The 23,319-nt window shown below is 42.6% G+C and overlaps 1 protein-coding gene across 2 annotated transcripts in view; it reads left to right on the top strand.

Annotated features, from left to right (window-relative positions):
• The window catches only part of LOC109857495, a 100,141-nt gene extending 79,747 nt beyond the window's left edge, over positions 1-20,394 (top strand). For both annotated transcript variants that reach the window (XM_020433836.1, XM_020433837.1), the window contains exons 5-12: positions 12,731-12,901; positions 14,140-14,278; positions 15,741-15,955; positions 16,372-16,691; positions 17,309-18,844; positions 19,231-19,390; positions 19,479-19,647; positions 19,974-20,394. In XM_020433836.1, the coding sequence (XP_020289425.1) occupies positions 12,731-12,901; positions 14,140-14,278; positions 15,741-15,955; positions 16,372-16,691; positions 17,309-18,844; positions 19,231-19,390; positions 19,479-19,647; positions 19,974-20,160 (2,897 nt within the window). In that variant the 3' untranslated portion in view covers positions 20,161-20,394. The remainder of the gene's footprint in view (positions 1-12,730; positions 12,902-14,139; positions 14,279-15,740; positions 15,956-16,371; positions 16,692-17,308; positions 18,845-19,230; positions 19,391-19,478; positions 19,648-19,973) is intronic.
• Positions 20,395-23,319: the final 2,925 nt, after the last annotated feature.

The following is a 23,319-nucleotide window of genomic DNA, read 5'->3' as shown; positions in this document are numbered from 1 at the left end:
TTATAATGCACCGTACGCATATTCTCCGACGGTCGTATGACCGACGAAGTAGGTATTAAACGCGCTGAACGGTGAAAATAGAGCGTGCGCGCGAGTGACGGCGCGAAGGAGCCGGCCTGGTAACGGTAGTCGTAAATACAAGGTGACAAGGTCAGAGGCCTATTTAACGTCGAATATATATATACACGACCAATTCAATTCGTTCTCATATCATCGAGTTTGCGTTATCGTTGTTTGTACGGTCGAGGGATTTCAAATCGTCTCTTTTAAATTAAAAAATTCCATTAGAGCTCCAAATTGTAAATTGAAACTTTTGTTCGCTTATTTTCCCGAGGTGTTATTTGTGAAAGCGTGTTTTTTTTTTTTTGTTTGGTTTTTTTCAATAACTATAACAAGGCAATTTGAGACACGCGCCTGGGAATGATTCAGCTCGATCCAAAATTTCTTGTTTATCATTCACGTCGTCGAGATAATTACATCGTCCGTCCAAATGAAAGACCACCTAGTAGAGACACTCCCGACGATGTAACTTCGCCAATTCTGGCTCTCCTGCCGCGCTCGTCTATTGAAAGTTGAAACTGGCGAGCGTTAATGGGTCAGTAGCTGCTCTGGTGACGAGCAGAAATAACTGGATTTTCTCTCGTTTACAAAAGTAACGTGTTTCCCGTTTAGTCGACAAGTGGAACGTTGTCGACATCTCTCTCGCACAAAAAGAAGCTGTAAATCGAGCGCGATTTAATTTTATCGCTAGCGCGCGCGGTTGCTCGAGTGTTTTTACGGTAGAGCGCGAGTCCTTTTACTTCCTAAATAAAACGTACCGAGCTGGCGGAAGTGACGATGTCAACCACTATTCGCCGGATATTTCGCGCTGCTGAATCGCAATCGCGCGCTCGGCACGTATCGTTGCCCGCCGTAAAAGAGTTCAAGAGAGAAGATCGAGAATCCTGAAAGTCCGCGGCTTTTTCGGTGCGTCTTGTTGTACAAAAAAAAAAGACGTGCTTCGGCACATAACTTCTCAGTGTATATATATATATACGTACACGTCGAGCCATTTTGTCATCCGTTTACTCTTCGACTGCAATTTGAACAACTTGACGGAAATCTCTCCCTGAGATGAAAGAAAAAACATAGAAGAGATATATTCTCAGATATAAAATAGGTTTGCAATCGAGCGCGGTATCTCGTCTTTGTTTTGGTGACCGCGAAACAAATTTTTTCCTTCTGCTTCTGTCGCTTAATACTTCTCGAGATTTTGTAAAAGTGCACACGGAAGATGGCGCGCCGAATCGCGAAGAGAAGTTACAGGGTGAAAGTATACACCGTGCCAACGAGGCACGACGATCTTTGGGAAAGCTTTCTGTGATCCAGACTTTTTTCTTTCTTTCTTTCCGATATCGCGCTCGTCTAACAGCAAATAGAGATTAACCCGGACTAATTATGATCGATCGAACGAGTCGGCCGTTAGTCGTTTCTTTTCGGCTCTTAAACCCGCTCGAGCGGGCTGACCCAGTAACGGCATAAACCGTACGGCAGTAGTGTCCCGGCTTGCAGTTCTCCGCGGGTCGATAGTTAGTTCCTCTCGTTAACTGCTCGAACTTGCCGGTGGTAATCACGATGATTGCAAGAAAGCTAAGTCCTCCCTTTGAAACGCGAAAAGACCATATCGGATTGTTGTTTCGAAATGTCCCTTTGCTCAACCACAATCATTCTCGCTTATATATTTTATATATATATATATATATATATATGAAAGAAATCGCCATTGTCTGCGATTCTTCTCCCCATCGAAACTCAGTGACAGTACTTTGCGATTAATCTTTTAATAACGAAGTCGTCCCCCACTTCCCAAGTAAATCTTGAGCTACTTTTTGCACTTTGCTCCCGTTTGTCCTTTAAGACGAACTCGAAAGTAATGTAATAATTAATGAGTTTCGGAGGAGTTTCAGTCGTGAGAAAGTAAGAAATAAGTAATAACAATAATCGGACATTCATAGTTTTATTAAAACTAAATTTTTTGATTTATATGTAAAACGAGGCAACAAATTGTCTCGTTATAGTTGTTGCACCGCGTCTATAAATATCTGGTTTAGACGATACATTTATAACCAAAGTTTTAATTACCTGTGCGTACGTTTTGTGGATTGCGCAGTTTGCAATCTGTGTTAAACAAATTTACTTTTGTTTTTTTTTTTAACAAAATGTGTAAAATATAAAGAATTATCATATCAAATGACATTTACTTGAAAATAACATCGTCGTCTGTGTTTTTTTTTTTTGTCGGATATTCGATGCGCAAATCCTCGTGAAATAGAATTTCTATCTGTCGCACATTCCGGGATATAAAGTAACATTTGTCCGCTGAATACTACGGATAAAATATGACGTATACAAGACAGGCGATTCTTTCTCATGTGAAATGAGCGACTGCGCCTCATCGCGAGTAGATTTAGCGAGAACGAAATATGTCCCGCGTGAAAACGTGGCGAGGCTTGGCCTACTAACGGCACAAATCCCTCACGATGACGGCGGCAGCGGCGCGGCGTGTATATCCCCTCTTCCCTCTCTCGCCTTGCTCTTCATTATACTTATTCATGACATCGAGTCCAATCTGTGCTTCCATTTTATTATCAACATTTTACATTACCTTCTCTTTCGTTTTTCGCTTACATCGCGTAGATACAGGGACGAAATGTGTTTTTCACGATTGCGCTCGGTGTTGCGCAATTAGACAAGATCGATCAGCTTGATAATATATAGAACATGTCAAGTCTTGTCTGTAATTTTGTCGTCGACACTTAGTCGCAAATAAAAAAAATTTATTTTAAGAAGTAGATTAACTGAATAAGATTATAATTACGATACCCAGTATTTTTCTCAAATTCTGCCGCGTAATTCGACATTGAAAGACTTTTCCGTGTCGGTAACTTTTTACGGTGCGTCGAAGTAAGCGTAAAAAAGCAAAAAAAATAATGAAAAAAGTAGACGATCAGTCGACGATTTTATGATCTCGAGCGCCCGAGGTCGTTGATATGATCGGCGACTTCATCTTGTGCTCGTAAGTTTAGCGAGAACAAAATCCGCAGAGCGTGAAAACAGAACGTAAAGTTGTTGACCCACTAACGGCACAAATCCCCCGTCGTCGGTGTCACGTGCCACGGCACGCATTTCGATTGTTTGCGTTTTCGTTTGATTTATCTCTCTTTTGGACGCGCTGTACAAGCGCATCGATCTTTTTAGCGAGTTGAAGTCTCGCGTTTACATCCCGCATTTAGCGCTTAATCCGGTTCGATAAATCATGCGATACCGAACTCCATCTGTCTCATACGGAAACCGCGTTCGACGTTTTCATTGACCGGAGAGAGAATCATGTTTGAAGTCCAACCAATGTCAAGATACGCGATTTCGATCGTGTACGGACTCGTTAAAGAACTGCGATATCTTCTAGTGATGTGTTTTTGTTTTTTTCGTATCATATTGTTCAGTAGAGAGAAAAAGTCTTTATATAGATTTTTTCTCAAAATCGAATTTTCTCTCGAAATCGCGCGGAGAAGAGCGCTCGAGTTTTTCAAAACGTGAAATAAATCAACAATTCTAATTCCAATACGTTTTCTCAACGTGACGCGCACAACTCGGATAAGTTCGAGAGATACAAACGATAAGAAAACGACGACGAATAAAAACCTTAATACAGTTGTCGGTGCGTAAAGTGATTTATTAACAAACTGGTCTACCGTGTACTCTCTTTCTTACTTTTGAATCTTCTCTCGTATAAGATACCGGTCGGATCGCGATGTTCTTTCGTTTGTTTGTTTGTTTTTTTTTTTTTGATATTTTTAGAAGCGAGTGTATCCTTCGAGCGATGAACGCCGCTGAAACTCTTAGATCTTACTCGGCTCTCCGCAATTGACACGTTGAGATTGATGAAGGGTCCTCAGTTTCTGGCGGCTTGACTGTTAATCTGTATCAACGTCAGAAGACCGCGTAAACGCTCTTACAATCGACCGTACACATAATCAAGGCGATTTATAACGTTCCGCTCGAGAGAACCGTCGTTTATCACGGATCAACGAGAAATGGAGCGTGGAGTACACACGTACACACCGCGAGGTGAGGCGGACGCGCATCCAGCTTAATCCGCGAGTGTTTTGCGTCATGACAAGTCGCGCCGCGCTGTTCGCATCTGAGCGTTGCGTCGCGTCGCCTCAACAAGTTACGTGTCTTGCGTTAGCAGTTATATGAGATCAAAGAGAGGATTTAACGCGTTTTTCTTCTTTAAGGAAAATTCGGTCAAGGGTTGCACGAGGGAGAAACGAGAACAAAATATCACGCAACTTAATTAATTTTTTTTAATTAAAAAGTTGCTTTTTTACGTCTCTATTCAGAAGAGTATTTCAATATTTGCAAGTAGAAAATAAGACACCAAGCGAGAAAAGCATTTTTGCCGCGAAAGAAAGAAACGGTGAGCGAGTTGATAGCGCGGGCGCGCTCATTGAGCGAACATTAGCGCGAAGCTAATCCGTGTCGCGAGCGACAAAATGGACGGTTGCGACTCTCTACGAGAGTCTTGGCGGATTTGACGCGCGAGAGAACGATATGCCGAGAGGGACGCGAAAACGGAACGCGCGCTGCGATGAAGAAGTCACTGGCCTACTAACGGCGCAAAATCCTACGGTAGTGTCAACGCGTCGAGCGCGTTTAATCCGCCGTCTATAATAGTACGTACTTATTACCGTGTAATCGCTCGGAGAAAATCGCGAAAGCGAGCGTTAATGATGATTATCACGGGGGAAAGGAAATGTGTTCTCCTCACAGCCCCGAACGTTGGTCGCGAAAAAAAAGTTTGATAAGAAGAAATTCGCGCGTGATAATTATTTTTCACGAGGCTTGCATTTGTACGGGAATTTATATACAAAGTGTAAAGCGAAATATTTTTTTTTTTTTTTTTTTTTTTAAACAAAAACCGCGAGATATCGATCAATGCAAATCCGTAAAATTCGTACGTGGAGAGTGAACTCTGTGGAGAGTGCGAAAAGCGTCGACGTGTATATATATATATTCTACTTATTTTACGCGGAGACAGAACAGAGAGAACGAACGAACATAATTAATTTCTTGAGTGTCTTCATCCCGCGCAACTACATAACAAAGTTTAATTGTGTTGCTCGACAGCGGGGCTCGGGAAATAAAGCTATAATCATAGCGGACAGCGCAGTTTAAACTGCGCCCCGAACTCGTGAATAACGCGAATGCATTTGGGAGACTTTCCTTCATGCAAAAGCAATCCGGATATCTTCCTACGCAAAAACTGAGAAAGTTGAGTGAAGTTCTCTCTTTGGAGGGAGAGAAAGAAAAAGAGAGAGAGAGAGAGAAAAAAAAAGAAGTCGGCGAACTACAGTGAATATCTTGTATCGTCGGAACGATTTGCCGCTGTGATATGTAAAAGTCGCCACCCGAGTTCTTTATAAATTAAATCCGCTTTACAACAACAAAACGCACAAAGTGCTAAGTTATGTTATTTATTTATCACCGCCCAACGGGACTTGAAAAGCTCTCAGTTTCCAACTGTTCATAATTCCGTAACAGTCTTTTTTTTTTCTTTTGCTCTAACTATTCTATTAAAATAAAACGCTATTTTCATTCCAAGTTGAAAGCTTTTATGAGAATGTCAGCAGTATGATCAGTCAATCGAATACGCTCTTTAAAGTGCGCCTGTGTACAAAAGGATTTCTTTTGTTCGAAGAGGGACAACTGTGAGATGCGATGTTATTTCGCCTACTACTCTAGGAGAGATTGCGATCGAGAGAATACTTAAGGAATTCCGAAATCCCAGTTGGTGGATCACGCGCGATATATAACTGTCAAAAAAAAAAAAGAAAAAAGAAAGAAGAATTCACATGATCTTATCCGATGATATAAAACTCTCTCGGTCAACTCTCGCACGGCGCGGGGCATCGACGGGGTTTCGGCACTTCCTGGTTTCGGTCTACGTGACCCGATCGCGCGTTGATTCCGCCGAATATCCTGGCAGATGAGTGACGTCATTGCCATCCATGCGACGAACGAGGTGAACGGACGCGGCTTTCGCCAGTTTCTCGCTCGTGCGCTCCCGCGCCGTCGCGCGGCAACCTTCTTTTTTTCTTCACGTCCCACGCGACGACGAGGAGGAGCCATAATTGTCGGCAGACTTTTTAATATCTCGCTGTAAATCCTACGCATTGTATACGAACGCGTTATTATCCGCCATTTTGCGAGTATAGCAATTAGACTCGACCGAGTAAGACGGAATACTTTTTTGAAAGTATTTTTAGAGAGTGCGAAAGAGCGAAGTTGGAAGTTTCTGCCAAAGAAAATACAACGCGCGCACTTAGGCTCGCCGTTGCGATGTATCAGTTGACAGACAAATCACATTAACGCACAAGCAGATATCATATTTGCAAATATATATAGCGAACTCTGAAAATCAACATAGATAAGATTGCGAACACACAGAGACACACACAGTCTTACTTATGAATTTCCGTTTTTTGTGAAATGGAGTCGGAAAACAAACTAAATATAGTCGTCGCAAATATTTTTGCGAAATAAACAGATTTGTGCATACACTAAAAAAATACAACAAAGACAAATGCCATTAGTTAGTTCAGTCGATCTGAAATATCACTTCGAGAGAAGCGAAAAACGGCAACGAGAAGCGCAGATATTTACAAACTAGATTTTTTTTAATCACGCAAGGTCAAAGGCTACTCGCGGATAAAAAAGTGGTCATCGAAAAACATCGAACATCATTATCTCGTGCGGTCGTAGCGACGTTGTAACGTCGACGTGATGTAACGTCCCCTCCCCCAAAAAAAACTAATGTACATATGGCGCTATTTTTTGATTAATAAATAAATTAAAACTTTTCTCTCAAATCAAAAGAGTAAAGTCGAGTAATGTAACTTTTATTTATACGTTACATATACATGTAGTATGTAATTAACATTGTACACGCGCATCATGCATAATTATAACTATAAGAGAATGCGCAAGAACGTCTTCTCGTAACTTTGCGAATTGCAACGGTTGTTAACAATTTTCCGAACAGAATCTGCGCCGAGTATCGCGAGTAAAGTTTCGCCGCGCACAAGTTGCGAGAACTTTCTAAGCTAGTTGCTTCGATGTTGAGTGTCTCGTAATACACACAGACAGACACACACACACACACATATATAAAACATTCTTTCGCATTTCAAGTCTTCAATTATCGAGCGCGGTCTTAGCGAATGTTATCAGTGCCACGGGCTTTCTTTCTAATTCATCGAAATCCACCGGACGGTTCAACCAATCGATTTTTTATGCCTCATAAGAGATAAGAATTAAATCCGTCTTATTCACTTGGCGATCTTCAACGTCGATTCGCTCAGTCGCAAGAGGCAAGAAGTCGTCGTCTTCGCGAAGTTCTTCCCCGTAATGGCAATTATTCGAGCGTATCGGGAAAATCGTCACTTATCTCGATTCTCGCCGTTATTTAAGTTCGATCGTACGCAAAAGTACGCTTGAGCTGCTTTATTTCAATGTTTATTGTTAATGGCACGGCGATTGTGTGTATGTGATCGTATTACAGGTTGCATAAATAATTTGCTATTTTTACTTTGGTATATTCTTTTTTCACATCTCTCTGTAACATTTATTCGCGCGTAGCAACCTGTTTGCAACGTTGTCACTAATAGTCCGTGTAAAAATGTAGAACATTATGCGCGGTACAGGCGATAATGTTGCATAATCGGTTAAGGACCGAACAATCGGATGTATTTGCATATCGTCGATCTAAGCTCCGCTCCGTGGTGGTTCGTAAGTAAATTCTTCTCGTTCTCGAGTTAGGATTTACATGACAATATCGATGTACATGTATATATATATATATGTATATGTTTGATTCCATTAGCGATTCTTCCGTTCTTTCGATCGCTGCGCGTTACGATATAGGTGTACGATAAAGCGCTTACTTGTTGGAGCGAGAGTTGCGGCAACGCGCTGAATCATTAATTGCGCGCCAATCAGAGATAGGGTACGTTATAGTAATAATTCGATCTCTCGATCTGCAGAAAGAAATCGCTAATTAGAAATCGCTACGCGCCTCTTGTGTGACTCGTAATTCATTCTGTAAATATTAAAACGTTTCGTTGTAACGTCCCCTTCTCGTTCAACTGTTTTCGTTTTTTTTTTTAACGCAGGTATATTGATATCGAGATGTGTCTTTTATAATAAATTATTCGCGTTACCGCAACGCGACCTGAAACTACATATCGACCCTTCGGCGACGCATCACCGGTCCATTCCGCGCCGCCCTTATTCGCTCCCTCTCTCTCTCTCTCTGCTCCCGTCTTCTCCCCTTTCCTTCCCCCGGTATCGGATGACAGCGGTTAAGGGCTGAATATTCGCGAGGTATCGATCGCGTGCCGAGGTCGCGTTACCATCGTCATCGTCATCGTCGATCGTCCCGTGGATTTCCGGTTTCGAACCGGGGAGAATCCCGCCTTGCGATCCCACCGATTCTCGGCGTCGTTCCTTCGAGTTTCGGGGAAACGACTCGCGCGCCATCGTTGATTGTCAGGAGGACCCGGATATAAGAGGCCCTCCTCCTTCCTTCTCCTCCTTCCTCGTCTAACCGATATTCTCTATTCCGAGTCCAACGACACGGTCGTTGCGCCGGGCACCTACGTGCTCTCTTCTACGGGGTCCTTGACTTCTCTCTAGACTGTGTACGAACACGCCGGTCGCCGCCGTTCGCGACATTTGCCGCGCCGATATACGGGGATAAAACGAGTAGTAGCGGCAGTTGTGGGCCGCGGATCGGAGCAACCTTGTCGTCGGAGCAACGCACCGGCGGCGGCGAGGATCGCTATCGCGGAAGACACGCGCTCACACATTCTTATTTATATTCTCACTTCTCGACGGAGAGAGAGAAAGAGAAAGAGAGAGAGAGAGAGAGGGACGCGTTTGAGTCACAGAATCCTGATATAACGCGCGATATACGGCGCGCGCGACGATCAGCTCTATTCGCGTCTAAACGACAAACTACCGATGACGATTTTGCGTCGTCTTTTGCGAAGTTTCGCATTAATAATTTATTTTCTTTAATTTTTCTCTTAATTGTCAATTAAAATCGTTGAATCGATCAGAGAGCCGAGTGGTGGTTTTTGCTCTCGCTCTCACGCGGTGTGACGCTAAACGCACGTCGGTTTTGTTAACAAGTCACTATCAGTTGCCACGCTACGTCACGATGACTTGCGAATCCGTGCGATTATTTAATGCAATCATGAGCAAAATGCCGCCACATGTTGCAATGATTTCATTTGCTCGTTAATGATCTGGATAATGTCGAGCGGCGGACAGTAGATAAATCTGGACGCGGATGGACGTAATTGAAGCGCTAACGAGAGCCGGTATTCACCGGCGTTATTGAAATCTCTATCCGATCGGGGCGCGTATAGTACGAGCGAGCAAAAAACCCTATTTGTACGATGAAAAACTACGACGAAGATAGAAAAATCAAAGCGAAGTCATTTTGCAACACATGTAAAAAAATTTCCACTTTCAACATTCTTCGTTCCGCGCGATGGAAGAATCGAAGAATTTGCGTAAAATTCTCGTGCTCAGCATTAATCCTCGGGATCAATTTTCGAGAAACTCGCGCGACGACCGCGGTTGCGATCTCGATGCGATGCGAGATACGCGAGCGCGCATATCTGCGCGGCGTATCTTCGCGCTTCCGAACCAGTCCCAGACGACCTTAATACGCGTAGACGATGTCCTCGCGGTATCCTTGAATTGTTCCGATATGCAGCCGAGAGAGAAAGAGAGAGACAGAGAGAGAAAGAGACTTCTCCTCCCTCTCTCGGCCCGACAATGTTCGCCGCGCACGTGTTGTACACCGGCGACCCCCAAAACTTCTCTTTTTCTCTTGCCGTCGTCGTATCAGCGTTGGAAGTTGAGTCCGCGATGTGCGCACAAGTCGGTCGCGACCGACCGCCATCCTTGGCCCAACTTTATCTTCGACTTTGACCTGCAGCTCGCTGCGCCGTCGACGTTGTCGCACATCCGCGCAATTACGTAGAATTAATTGGCTCAACGTTTAATCCCCACTAAAGAGACCGGGTCCTTTCCCGGCTGCGCCGTGCGATACCACCAGGTAACCTGTTGTTTGCCGTTTCGGTGTTTACCGCGGTTTCACGCTGAACTCGGCTGCTTGCGCTGCAAGTTGAAATACTTAGCGGAGCGCGAGATCCGAAGGTCGGATTGAATTAAATTTAACCGGGGGTGATTGTGCAAGTTAATGGTTCGACGATAAACTCACGGCGAGCAGTCGTAATTTCGAACTAATTATCACCGAAACTGCGCAAAACTTTTACCTGAGCGTTACTTGAGCGATTTAATTAATTTAATTAATTAATTAATTATTACGCGAAATATATACTTGAGTGTAAAATAAACAATCGTTAAATAATCTAGAACGAAATTCAGACTGAAGGCTCATTTGAACGCGCAGAATTTAACGTTACATGACTACGTTTGCATGACTGGGTCGCGAAGTGATTCTCCGTTTTGATACAACATTCGTGACGTTGAGAGCATAATTGAACGTAATCATTAACTTAACTAATTGCGGCGTCGTTATTAATTAAATTAAAACGTGACATTTATCAGCTTTTATATTTTCTCCACGACCGTGTTTGTTACACACGTATAAATCGTGCGCGAATTTTCGCACGTGAAAGTCTCTCCGAGCGCGCCGGGACTTTATGATAAATGTGTATTACATGTCTCTGAGAGACCGCTGGCGTTGATACTGCGGTAATGACGAAAGTAGCTTCTTGTATTTTCACGTCGCGATAGCGCCGACTTTGCGCCGACGATTAATGAAAGACCGTGTTTAAATGGTTAATGAATTCGACGTAGCGCGGCGAGTTGGACACTTGTGCGCGCTGCGTGTCAGCGTGTGCACAAGCGAGTATCGATTGTCGCGTGACGTCATTCACACAGACCGGCATTCATCTTCAACTTTGGCCTTTCGACGTCCCGGCGTCGATTCACGGCTTGTGTCCACACGTGTCGGCCAAATAATTGTGTTTTTCCGAAACCAATTAAATCGAATTGCCGTGTCCCAAAGCGTCAATGAAATAAAATGAATTATGTAATGACGCGTTCGCCGCCGCAGTTTATCCGTATCAGCTGCGTTATAGATAAATTGTTTATCACTGAATGTTTTATAGCCGTGCACTGTATCTCTGAAAAAGAGGAGAGGAAGAGAGAGAGAGAGAGAGAGAGAGAGAGAGAGAGAGAGAGAGAGAGAGANAGAGAGAGAGAGAGAGAGAGAGAGAGAGAGAGAGAGAGAGAGAGAGAGAAAGAAAGAAAGAAAGAAAAAGAGAGTCCGACTTTGGGAAACATTAATTATGTACTCATCGCGCGAAGTTTCTCTAAACTTAATTACATTCTCCGTTTACGGTAACAAAAGAAAAACATGTAGCGAATAATGGTCTAACGATTAATTAATATAATGCGTTAAAAATTGACGTGTCACGCCAAAAAAAGGAAACTAAAAACACAAAAATATTCCTATGGAAAAAACATCTCGCGCGCTTTATTCATTATACGATACTCCGTAAGTTCGACGAGAGTCAGATGCAGTGTTTCTCGCGAGAGAGAAACCTGTCTCTTTCTAACTCGACTGAATGCTGAGCACATAAAAGTGCTCTTAGAAAGAAAGAGAAAGAGAAAGAGAGAAAGGTAGTTCTATTCCCGGTTTCTTTTCTCTTCCTAACTTCTTACAGCGCTTCGATCAGAACGAGCAGTCTATTCTTTATATATGATCTCTCCTCTCTCTCTCTCTCTCTCTCTCTCTCCCTCTCTCTTCGCGCAACGGACGTGTATGAAACGATCGCAGTGTGCGTGAGAGTACCGAGCGAGGCGCGTTTAACCTACATAAAGTGGAATCGTGATTGGGCGAAGTAAATGGCGAACGATCTTTCAGATAATCGATATGCAGTACGTCGCGGGTATCGGCGGCGGCTCTTCTCACGCGGAGAAAGCCGGTTTCGTTCGTTGGTTCGTCGAAAAAAAACAAGAGGACGCTATATTGCGCGACGAGATTTAACGCGGCGAGAACGGTTTCAGAGAGAAAGAGAGAGAGAGAGAGAGAGAGAAAAAAAAACGGTTCAGAGAGAGAGACAATACTCTGAAAGTTTAATTATTTTTTCATTAAGGTTTATGCGGATATTCTCGCGAATCGATACTCGACGCGCGAGTGTTGAAAAATGTGTAACGCGAGGCCGAGGAACAAAGCTGAACGAATGAGAGAGGATTAGACCGACTTAGCGTGACTTATTCGCGCTCTCACGATTATAAACTATTTGAAGTACTTACGACGTCTCAATATTATCCTATCAAGAGCACGATTGATTCTCATGTCGAGTTTTAGTATTCCCGAACGCGGGAAAAGTTTAAAAAATTGCGCAAATATGTGTTCTTCCAACATTTTTTCCTTCTTTTTTTTTTTTTTTTTTTTTTAAATTACGAGAGTCTCTCAAGAGAGTTTACCGCTCCGTCGCGACTATCATCGTATCTTGTGTAACGCGAGGTGAAAAGCGTGTGATCGTAAAAACGGTTTACAAGGCAATATTGAAAATTTTACAAGTGAAGAACGATCGGTTTAGAAGATGAAAAGTTGCACACGTTGCTCTTTTGTTCACAGGGTATTATCAGCCGGCTGGTCCACTGATACAGCACCCTCCGCCACCGCCGCCGACTCTACCGCCTGTGAAGGGTCCACCTCCAGAACCGACACCCACGCCTCCGCAAAATTCCGAGGGTTCGGACGATTTGGTCGCCACTTCCACCACTTCTGGGGGCACAAGCAGTACGGGTGAGTTGTCGCCTAAATAAGTCGTCACGGGGAAAGCGACGAGTGCGTTTGTGTCGCGAATTTATCTCGGATCGTCGGTTTGGCTGTTATATTCGTTGACGCGTACGCCATAAAAGAGAGCACTCCGCTGGTGCTGTATGTATCACGATAAAAAAAAAAAGTAATACAGTAACCGCGTGTTTCTCGGTCGACGCAAGAACGGCGCAACGCACACACATCGGTTGCTCCCGGATAGATTAAATCACGAGGGGCGTAATTTTTCCGCGCTTTTGTTTATGTAAATACACTATATGATGTACATAACGTTGATGGGGCGCGCGATATCGTGGATATTAGCGTATAATAAGCGACTTCTGAATCGTGATGCGGCGCGGCGCACATTGGCGTGAGCGCGAGGGAACTTAATAGCGCGAGCACTCACGAGTTAATTGGATGGAGATAGCGTCCTCTTCTCAATAACATATAGCGCCACACCGCTACCTCAATCGAGCGTTGCGTCGAGATCTCAAGTCTACGGAGGGGGCGGCGGTAGAGGCGGCGGCACGTCCGTACACAAAGATTGTCCTCAAATATCGCGTTGCTGATAGGTGACACTATCAACGTCGGACGTGTACGTCGGTTAGAAATAGTTATTACTCCGGGGCACACGGAAGGAAAGGCAAGGAGATAAAGGCAATCTGCTATTTTCGGCCGAGAGAAATGGAGCGTTTCTCTATTCCACGACTGTTAAATAAGCGTCTTGCTTTTCTCTCAGAGCTCGATTCATTATTCAATTAAATGTCAAAGAGGTCAATGCAAATAAATTAGTCAAAATAAACGAGCGAATTAGAACAATAAATTTGTTTCCACCACGAGCCAAGCAACCGTCGCTCAATTTGCTTTAGCGTTGATGAGAATAAGTTTCAGTTCTTGTGTTCCGTTCGAATGTTACACAAACACGCGCGCGAAACAATACGACGCCAAATTATATTCGCCAATTTTGTTTGCTTTGTGTTTCTGCGAGATCAATCTTTTGAGATAAAGCTCACGGTCTCGCGCTCATCTTTAGTTAAAGAAACTCGGACTTTTCGTTGTCAAAAAAGTTGTGAAAAGAAAAAAACCCCTCCCCCCGAGAGATCCCTCATCTTAATTATCAGAGAAATATTGAGAGAGCTCGTTCTCTCGTCGCGAATCGCAATCGATCATCGGATTTATGGAACAAACACAAGGATGAGTAGGGGAACGATCGTTTGTTACAGGTGGAGGCTTTTATAGGACATATTGCCCGCAGTACTACAGCACGCCGCCGCAGTATTCGGATCTGTGTTATCCGCCGACGTATTCTCATCCTCACGCTCATCCGCCGCATTACTACAAATACGCGCCCACCTACAGAAGGTAAGCGATTTACTCACGTTCGACGCCTCGCACGACGACGCGAGTAAAGACGCGCGAGAGATTGTACTTTGGAGCGATATGTGCAACACAGTGCGCGGCTGTGTGTGTGTGCGCACTGTGGTTGGGTTCCGTAACATTACTCGGAATTTGTTAAATAGAGGTAGACGCGTTATAACGTGAAAATATTAATTTTTATAATGCATAATGTATTACTAATGTACTGTTACGTTACGAGAGCCGTGAAAAGTGGCGGTAAAACTGTTGTAAACTGTTCTCGAACATTGTTACATTACATTGTTTTATACGAGACAATTAACATTTTTATTATTTTTTTTAAATAAAATCGCAGAATTCATGATGGATTATAACATGGTTCATACAATTGTTATTGAAAAATTGCGCACAGTAATGAATTAAGCTTGTTTGTGTCTTGTGTTAAAAATCATCGTTGATAATTTGTTTCACACAAAAGTTGTTTTGCATACGCGATTAATTACTCACAGTTTTAGATTAGATTTAATGAAAAAAAAAAAAAAAAAAAAAAAAAAAAAAAAAAAAAACATCGAGGATGTTGCTAAAGAAATACACAGAAAATCGCTTAGTTTCAATCTATGATCTCTGATAGATTTCAGTAATTCTGGTAACAAAAATATGTCAGTTTGCAATAAAAAGCAAATCCTGTCGCGTTGTAATAAATTTAGGTCACAGATGGTGCTAACTTTTCGAAATCGCCGTATTCTTGTTTTTCACGAAGAAGTGAAAGCTGCAACTAGAGCGTGGCAAAGTTTAGTTTTTTGTTGCAGAGCTGTGAAAATTTTGAATGGGCAATTTTTAACGTTAACGCGATAAATTTTTCTGACCATTCGCGGTGGTCGCAAAATGTATTTTTTTTTTTTTTTTTTTACGTTTTGATAACTAGACCGCGTAAGTTACAAAACTTCCGGAATAATGTAAAATTATATAATATTATAATCGCGTATAATATAAATACATATTATAAAATTATAATATTAAATAACATAATAATATTAAGTAATATAAATATTGTATAAAATATATTTCCAGCTTTATGTGATACCGAAATTAGTTAAAATTCGTACAAAAATCCAATTCTTTCAATTTCGATGATATTTCCATTACAACGCGCCCGGATGTTTTTAAGAAAAACTTCACTCTAAATTGATCAAAGAATTCTCATCGATCAAGAGAATTTATGCGGGCGACCTGAATAATTTTTTTGCCCGTAGATTTAGATTCTCTCCACAGAGGAGAGATTGCGAACGTAGTTATATCCGGGGAAAGGGGGGCGGAAGTAAAACATGTCCTACGTCAGACATCACCCCTCGTCTTTTACACATAATAAGAACGAGTGTCGATAAGAGCGAACGGATGTCCGTCACGCGGGTGTTCTCATTCGCTTTTCGATTTGTCAGCGCATTCTGTAAGGAGGGTATCTTTTCAGGCAATACTATGCCTATCAGGAGACCGGTGGGGGAGGCGGACCACCGCCGGGCAGCGGGGCCGCCGGAGGTGGTCCTGGAGTCGTTGATTACCAACCACCTCCGCCACCGCCCGGCGAATATCCGCTGCCACCCTATTACGGGGGATACCCGCCCCATCCACCACCACCTCCGAATCCGGCATATCTGCATTCTCAGGGAAGACCTTTCGTAGACCGTGAGTATCATTGTTTCCTGAAAAATTTATGCCTCTCTGTACCCATGTACAACGCTAGGTTTGTAAAGCAATACAAAAATTTTATTTTAATTTTTCTTTAATCTATTTTACGTTTGGAAGTTAATTTAAGAAGAAAAATGCTTGTTTACAAACAAGTTTTTATAATAATATTAATTCTCGTACAAATTGTCGTACTGTATTACTGATGAAATCTTATTTTTCTCCGATTAAAAGAGTCACGTCGATTTGCCTCGCAACTTAGTCACGCGTTAAACTTGCCGCTATCGTGTATTCGTTGATAATCTAATCGAACGTTACGAAAGTTAGTTCCAAGTAGAACCACCCAATCTAACCTAACCTAACCATATATACCTGACAACCTGAAAAAAATTCTGACGAATTTATTTCTATCTCAGCCTTTCAGTGCCCATGCCCGATGCAGTCCTGTCCAAAAAACGTGGATACTGGAGCCCTTATTGGTAATGGTAAGGGAGCGCCAGTGGTATCGGGGCCCGGTCTGTCATTGCCACCCAGTGCTTTGGTAGGTCCGCCCTCGCCGGCGAGGGGGCTAGCCGGGCTAGCACCCCCTCACGGTGCCAACGCCTGGGATACGGATCGCGTCCAAATCAACACTCATCGCAACCTCAATCAGAACCAACAACCCCCTTCGGTCCCGCCGTCGCATAATCTCGTCGGTGGTCATAGTCGCCTTCAAAATCAAGACTGCAGAAGTAAGGTATGTAAAAATTCTCTTCTTTACGCCTGTGAGCACGACCGTCTATTGTGATCTTTCGATTTTGTGACAAAACGAAAAGTTTCGTTGACCGTTACGCACTACCGTTTACACGGTTATGTTAGAAGTTCAATTTGATGGCGATATCACATTAGCAAATATCTAGTAAAAGGAAAGACACGCGACAAAGAGTAACAAATAGATACTTCAGCTCCTCTAAAACTTGATCTTCCAATTAAGATCTTTCTCGTAACAGTTTTGGCAGAGAAAAAAGAAAGAATGGCGTTATCTCGAAAATGGTTGCGAGCAGCGTCGTCGTATTATGCATGTATGGATTTTCAGATTTCACACTCTCTACAGCGCGATTCTGTCAGCCTGATAAGATTAAAGTTGCAAACTGCGTTGTAAATTAATTGGATAACTCGGTTAACGAATAGAATTGCCTTATTTTTTATTTGTGTCGAGATTATAATGAACAAAATCTAGAGTCAACAAATTGAATCGGGAAGCGATCGAGCCGCGAACTCTTTTCTCACGAGACTCTCTGAATTAATTGTGTGATTATGAAAAGAAGAGTTTGCGTGTAACCCGGCGAATTTCCTTTTTGTCATCTATCGCAGGATGAGCAAAATTGTACGGAGGACACTCTGAGAAAATGTGGTTGCCAGAACGCGTGCACGTCTACCTGTGAGGTGAAGATGGAAACACTGTCGCCTACTGAGAAATTATCGGTGGCCGCGAGTTGTCCCAGCAACAAGTATCACAACTTCAAGCTGGAGAACAACAACGTGAAATGCGAATCTTGCACCATGGACATTGCCGACGGGCTGCCGTGCGCTGCCAATTGCAACGTCGTCAAGTGCGAGTCGGATTACAAGTGCGACATCATGAAGTGCGAGCAGTGCATGAAGGAAGGCCAGATAGCGATAATGGAAATGGATAAGGATTCCGGTATTGTATTGGACGACAAGCTCGACGGCGATCCCGATGTCAAGGAAGAACTGGACGTGGTGGTGATCGACAGCGATGAGAACTGGAAGAAGCCCGATTACGAGCCGACCGTGCAAGAGACCGTCGACGACAAGGAGGAGGAAGAGACGGAGAAGGAGCAGAAGGAAGTAACGCCGGAGAAACCGGTCGCAGCCGAGCTTGAGCCTGAAGCTGAGACCGAGGAACAGCCCAAGTGCCAAAAGGTGACGAAGAGAAAGCTCTCGCTGGATAGTTTGTCAGACAGCAGGAAGAAGAGGAAACTGAGCAAGAGAGCTCTGTCAGTCGGTTCGTCCCAAGATGCGAACAGCGAGCAACCGACGACCGTCATCGCGCCGATCGAGCCGCTGTCGAGTAAACCTGATAGCATCAGAATCGAGACGAGTGTCCCGAAGAAGAAGCAGGCGAAGAAGGATACGGGACATCGAGGCCAAAAACGTAAAGCGGAAACGCCGAGCGCTAACGAGAGCGCGATGAAGAAAGCAAAGAGCGGCAAGCAAAACGCGAGCAACAGCATTGGCAATTTCTTGAAGCGGACAGCCAGCGATATCTCGATAATGGAAACTATCGACGATGTGATACAGCAGAGCCTGCAGATGACGCAGAAGAAGGATCGCAAGGGCAAGAACTGCGAGCGTATGGAGAAGAAAAAGAAGAAAAAAGAAGAATCGCCGACGATGACGAAGAAAGTCGTGAAAAAGGTCGATCAAACGAAGGAACATGTTGCCAATGAGAAGATGATGAAAACGATTATGAAGAACAGTCAGTTCAAAGGAAGTAAGATGGACGCGAAGTCGAAATCCAAGATTCCGCAGGATTGTAAAGCTAAAGGCAAGAGCAAGATCGGTAAGATCACAGAGATAAAGGCTCACGATACAAAATCCAGGGTGCAGGATCCTAAAATAAGAGATAGCTCGAAGAAGCGCGACACCGCATCCAAGACCAAAGCGAGCGATGTCAACGAGGATCCGAAGAAGTCGGCCGTAATTAAGAAGAAGCGAAAGAGCGCGAAAAAGACGACGCACGTCAAGAAGTCGGGCTGCAAAGTAGAGAATTCCTCAGTCGGAAATGAGAGCCCGACGTTAACGAGAAAAACGTTCCTGAAGCCGAAGTGGAACAATGGATGGAGTTGGGAAGGGGAACCCTTTGAAGCCAAAGTTTATTTAACGGTGAGAACAATTACATTTTTTCTTTTTTTTTTTCTTTTTTTTTTGAAACATCCATTCTATACGTTTTATCCGGATTTTGATATCACGGTTGAAGAGAAGCAAGAATTCGTATTGTTATCGCATGGCAATAATGTAAGATAAAAGAATTTTTTCTCCAATAACGTTTTATGTGTCGTGTTTTGTATGTATATATTTTTATCGTCGCCCGTACAAATAGAATTAAAGATAATTTTTGTTTGCCTTGTATTTTTTTTTTTATTTTTTTTTTATGATAGTTAAGTGCCGCGTGATGATTTGGTCGACTCTGTTTTAGAGATCGACCGACTTTAACGGATCGGTTCACTCTAGATAGGATCTGATCGATTTTGAAATTTGTTATTTCGTAGAACGAGGAAACAGCCATACGGCGATGTTACGCAAGTATGAGTCACGAGAGCGGCGACGTACTGCGACCTCGGGACTGTGTATTATTGAAGAGTGGTACGCGGAAGGGTGATCTGCCGTACGTAGCGAAAATCGCCGCGCTCTGGGAGAATCCGGACGACGGTAGGATATTATCCCTCTTCGATATTGCGGAAGTATATAGTTTTGTGCATTCGATCGAGTTAATATTACGCTGTTCTGTCTCCGTTAGGTGAGATGATGTTTTCGTTACTGTGGTACTACAGACCCGAACACACAGAGCAAGGCCGAACGCCGCACGACAGCGAGGACGAGGTATTTGCTTCGCGTCATCGGGACGCAAACAGCGTGGCTTGCATAGAGGACAAATGTTATATCCTAACATTTAATGAGTATTGCCGGTGAGTAAGCAGTGAGTGACCACAGTTTCAATCACTAATCGGATATTATTGTTATTATAAATAAGTTTTCACACACACACATAAAAACGAGATTTTTTTATGATTTTTGTTTATGAAATTTTCAAACATCTGTAGAGAACATAAAACTTGGGAATCAGTTCGTTAATTTTCGTTGCGAAATAATCTACACAAAACAAGTTTGCCAATAATAATAATAATAATAATAATAATTCAAAACTGAAGTTTTCTCTACAAAACACACAAAAACTTTGCTGTTTTAATCTCGGCTTTATTATATTCCGTTATTGTTTTTATTTATGTAACAGGTATCGTAAAAATTTGCGAAGGATCGAGGAAGGCTTAGAAAATCCTGGCTTGATAGTTCCGCCAGGGGACCAAATGTATCCAAGGGAGAATCGGCAACCTCCTATACCAGTACCATCAGACATGGTGCTTTTCTGCCGACGTGTTTACGACTATCGCGGGAAGAAACTTGTGAAGAATCCCGGATGACTCGAATTCTTGTAAGATGTACACCGAGGAAGCTTTAGGTCATACTGAGAACACTTTGAAACTGGGCGCGGGTTTTCTTCCAAGCGTAATTGCGTCGCTGTTGATCGATTTGTCTTGATTTCGAGGGGGCGATGAGATCCGATTGTTTTTGCAGTGATTTTTCGCGAGGAACTGCTTCTACTTTTTACACAATTTTCGCTACTCGCGTTTTATCTATTTGCTGGAAAAAAAAAACAAAACAAAACATACGATTCTATCCAAAATAATTACGAAAGTAGAATAAGTGGACGACAAGTGTAAGACAAGAACAATCGGATTTCCTTTTATCGTTAAATGTTGTAGGAATACATGTTGGTATGCTCGTTAAGAAAGACTTGTAGGTAAAAACGACGGCACATCTCGTTGGTGCGTATCGTAAAGCTACCCCTATCGTCGCTTATAATTAATCCGTCTTTCTACCCCGCTCGTCTGCGATATCATAGAAATCATGATGAATCGTTCATTAATTCTGGTGATAGACGTTGCGTCAAATTCATGTTGGCAGAACGAGGGCGAGGAAGTAGCGCGCCGAGTATATTCATAACCGAAACATATAGATCAATTTACACGTTTACGGATGATATTTTTCCACGGATGGCATTATCCGCAGATGTTCCTCTTCGCGGAATTGGCTGCGAGAATCTTCGATCGCGCTCCTCGCTTTCCGCCGACACGAACGGAGCACCCAACGTGTCTCCATATGTGTATAAGCTGTTTCTAGACGAGTTATAGTGAAATTTGACAATTTTATAGAGAGAATCATATTTTTTGTGAGATAGCATTTTACACAACACTTAAATGGATATTTTTCACATAGGAGATACAAATGCGCGACGTGTTGTCTCGCGTTAACGGCGCCTTAACTCGCGAAGGAAACCCGCGAACAGTTTCAAAGATAAGGAATCAAAAGCAGGGACGAAATTGCGATTATTTAGTGTGAACAGCGATATATTGTAATAAGTGTTCTATCGAACTTCAATAGGGCCCGGGCGCCCGATGCGAGGGGCGAACATCAACACATCAAGCGTGTGCGACATTACACTTCCATTAGTCCCGTGGTACGTTTGCTTCTATTTCGGGGATGCGATTCCTCTCCGAGATCCGACCCGCGCACATATGTTATCTTCGTAAACAAAATTATTGTAATGTAAAATGCATTTTTTTTGTGCAAAATAATGCCGAAGACGAGGTGTTTCAGGATCAAAAGTGGCTCGAAGTAGTTAGTTCCTTCCACGAACGCGTTAAAGAGTTGCGCCGCGTCAAGAGAATTCGCGGATTTTTAAATATTCGTTGCTATGTTTTTATTTCACATGACGGTGGTTGGACTCGTCAAGTGTTTGTTTCTCGAAGAATCGTGTGTGTCAAATCAATGATGCGCACTTAAGTTTTCCGGATTTAATCACTGACGTTCAGCAATTACCGAAACGTGTTTTGCGAAGAAGATTCACGGAGCGAGCCACTTTCAACTAACGACATGTCACGTCTTGATGCAGAAATCTTTGTTTGCTCGTTCCTTAACACAATAACGACTCCTTCCAAACGTGAATTCAGGTGACACGCACAGACACTTCATCACCAGGAACGTTTGTGTTCTCACCTGTCACGCACCGTGAGTCGCTTTTAGCTTGTCGCGTTGTAGCTTGAATTTCCAAATGATTATGCTATTTACTTTGATCTATATGAGATCCGCCTGATTTTTTCGAGATCTATAACAAAATGAGGAACTAGTAGTTACGTATTTACCGCTTATAACTTTATAGTGGATATAATTTTTATTCGCGTAAAAAAAAAATTTGCATATTTAGTGATTAGCGTCAGTACTCGCGGTAGAATATGCCAAAAACAACCAAAACACGATCGCGAATCTATTAAAAAGCTTGATTTTTTTTTTTTATACGCATTAATATTGTCGAAGCAGAATTTATCATGTGAATATTGATGAAATAATTACAGCGGTACTTCGTTAATTGAACCGAAATCTATCGTTTCTATCAGTTAATAGAACTGTATCCTCACTACAGCAAAAAGAAAAGAGTCTGCCGTAAAAGCTGACAGATTTCCGACCGACTCTTTTTTTTCTTTTTTTTTTTTTGTTCTTCATAGCGCTCAATCCTTTTTCTTTGTTCTTCATTCTCTTCTAGCGTTAGTATTTTACTTTCCCGAACGGCTGAGATAATTTATTTAGACTTTTGATAATAAAAACTCTTAGCTCTGCCACTTCCGTTAATTGAGCGTCTCCGGGAGTTTTTAATTAACGGAGTACTACTGTGCTTTTGTAATGTGTAAAATTCCTCGAATCATGTTGAGATTTTGATTATATACATTTGTTGAGTCTAGCGACGGGCGATATTTGTTGGAAATTTAATATTATTTAAAATTAATATATTGCGAGAAGATATCATTATTTAATATCTAATATATATTGGACGTATAGATATTAAGTTAATTTTGTGAAAGATTAGTCAAGGAGAATAGATAAGTAGAAAAGAGCGCGCGAGAGTGTTTATGGCTGTATACATATGTGTGCGTGCGAGGGAAGGAAAAAAAAGAGAAAAGAGAATTTATAATGAGAAAACTGTCACAAACGGACGAGAACGTGATAAAAAGGAAGAGAGAAAAGCAAAGAGAGACACAGAGAAAGAGATTTTTTTTTTTTCGTTTGCGAGAAATTTTTACGATACCAAAACATTCTGTAACGTGCAAAACGTCTTTTTTTGTTACGATTCGATGTGCGTTTCATGATAAACAACAATATCGGGATGACACTCGATGAAAGATGTGCTCGATGTATTTATAAAAATAAGGAATCGACTTAGTCTTACGTAAACACACCGTATATTAGAGAACGCGTGGGTTTCAACGGACGCCGATTGCAATTTGAAGTACCGAAGCGAAAACCTCACGCCGAGATCCTCACGCGGCGCACTTCCACTTTCTTCTGTGTTCACCGGAACCGAGAGACAGGCAAACTTGTCTAATGCAAAAATTCCAAAGAATATAAATCGACCCGCCAGCCCCCGCGGGGAGTGCGATTTGCGGCGCTCGTCAGTAATCCATCGGGTTCTTGCGTAATCTTTTTATAGATAGTTTTATATTCGTTTTTAATGCGCGAAAGAGATA

Source organism: Pseudomyrmex gracilis, unplaced genomic scaffold, assembly GCF_002006095.1.
Source record: "Pseudomyrmex gracilis isolate BER0280 unplaced genomic scaffold, ASM200609v1 scaffold_161, whole genome shotgun sequence".
Classification (NCBI taxonomy): domain Eukaryota; kingdom Metazoa; phylum Arthropoda; class Insecta; order Hymenoptera; family Formicidae; genus Pseudomyrmex; species Pseudomyrmex gracilis.
Note: the sequence above shows the minus strand (reverse complement) of the source record. Positions and strands in the feature narration are given on the sequence as shown.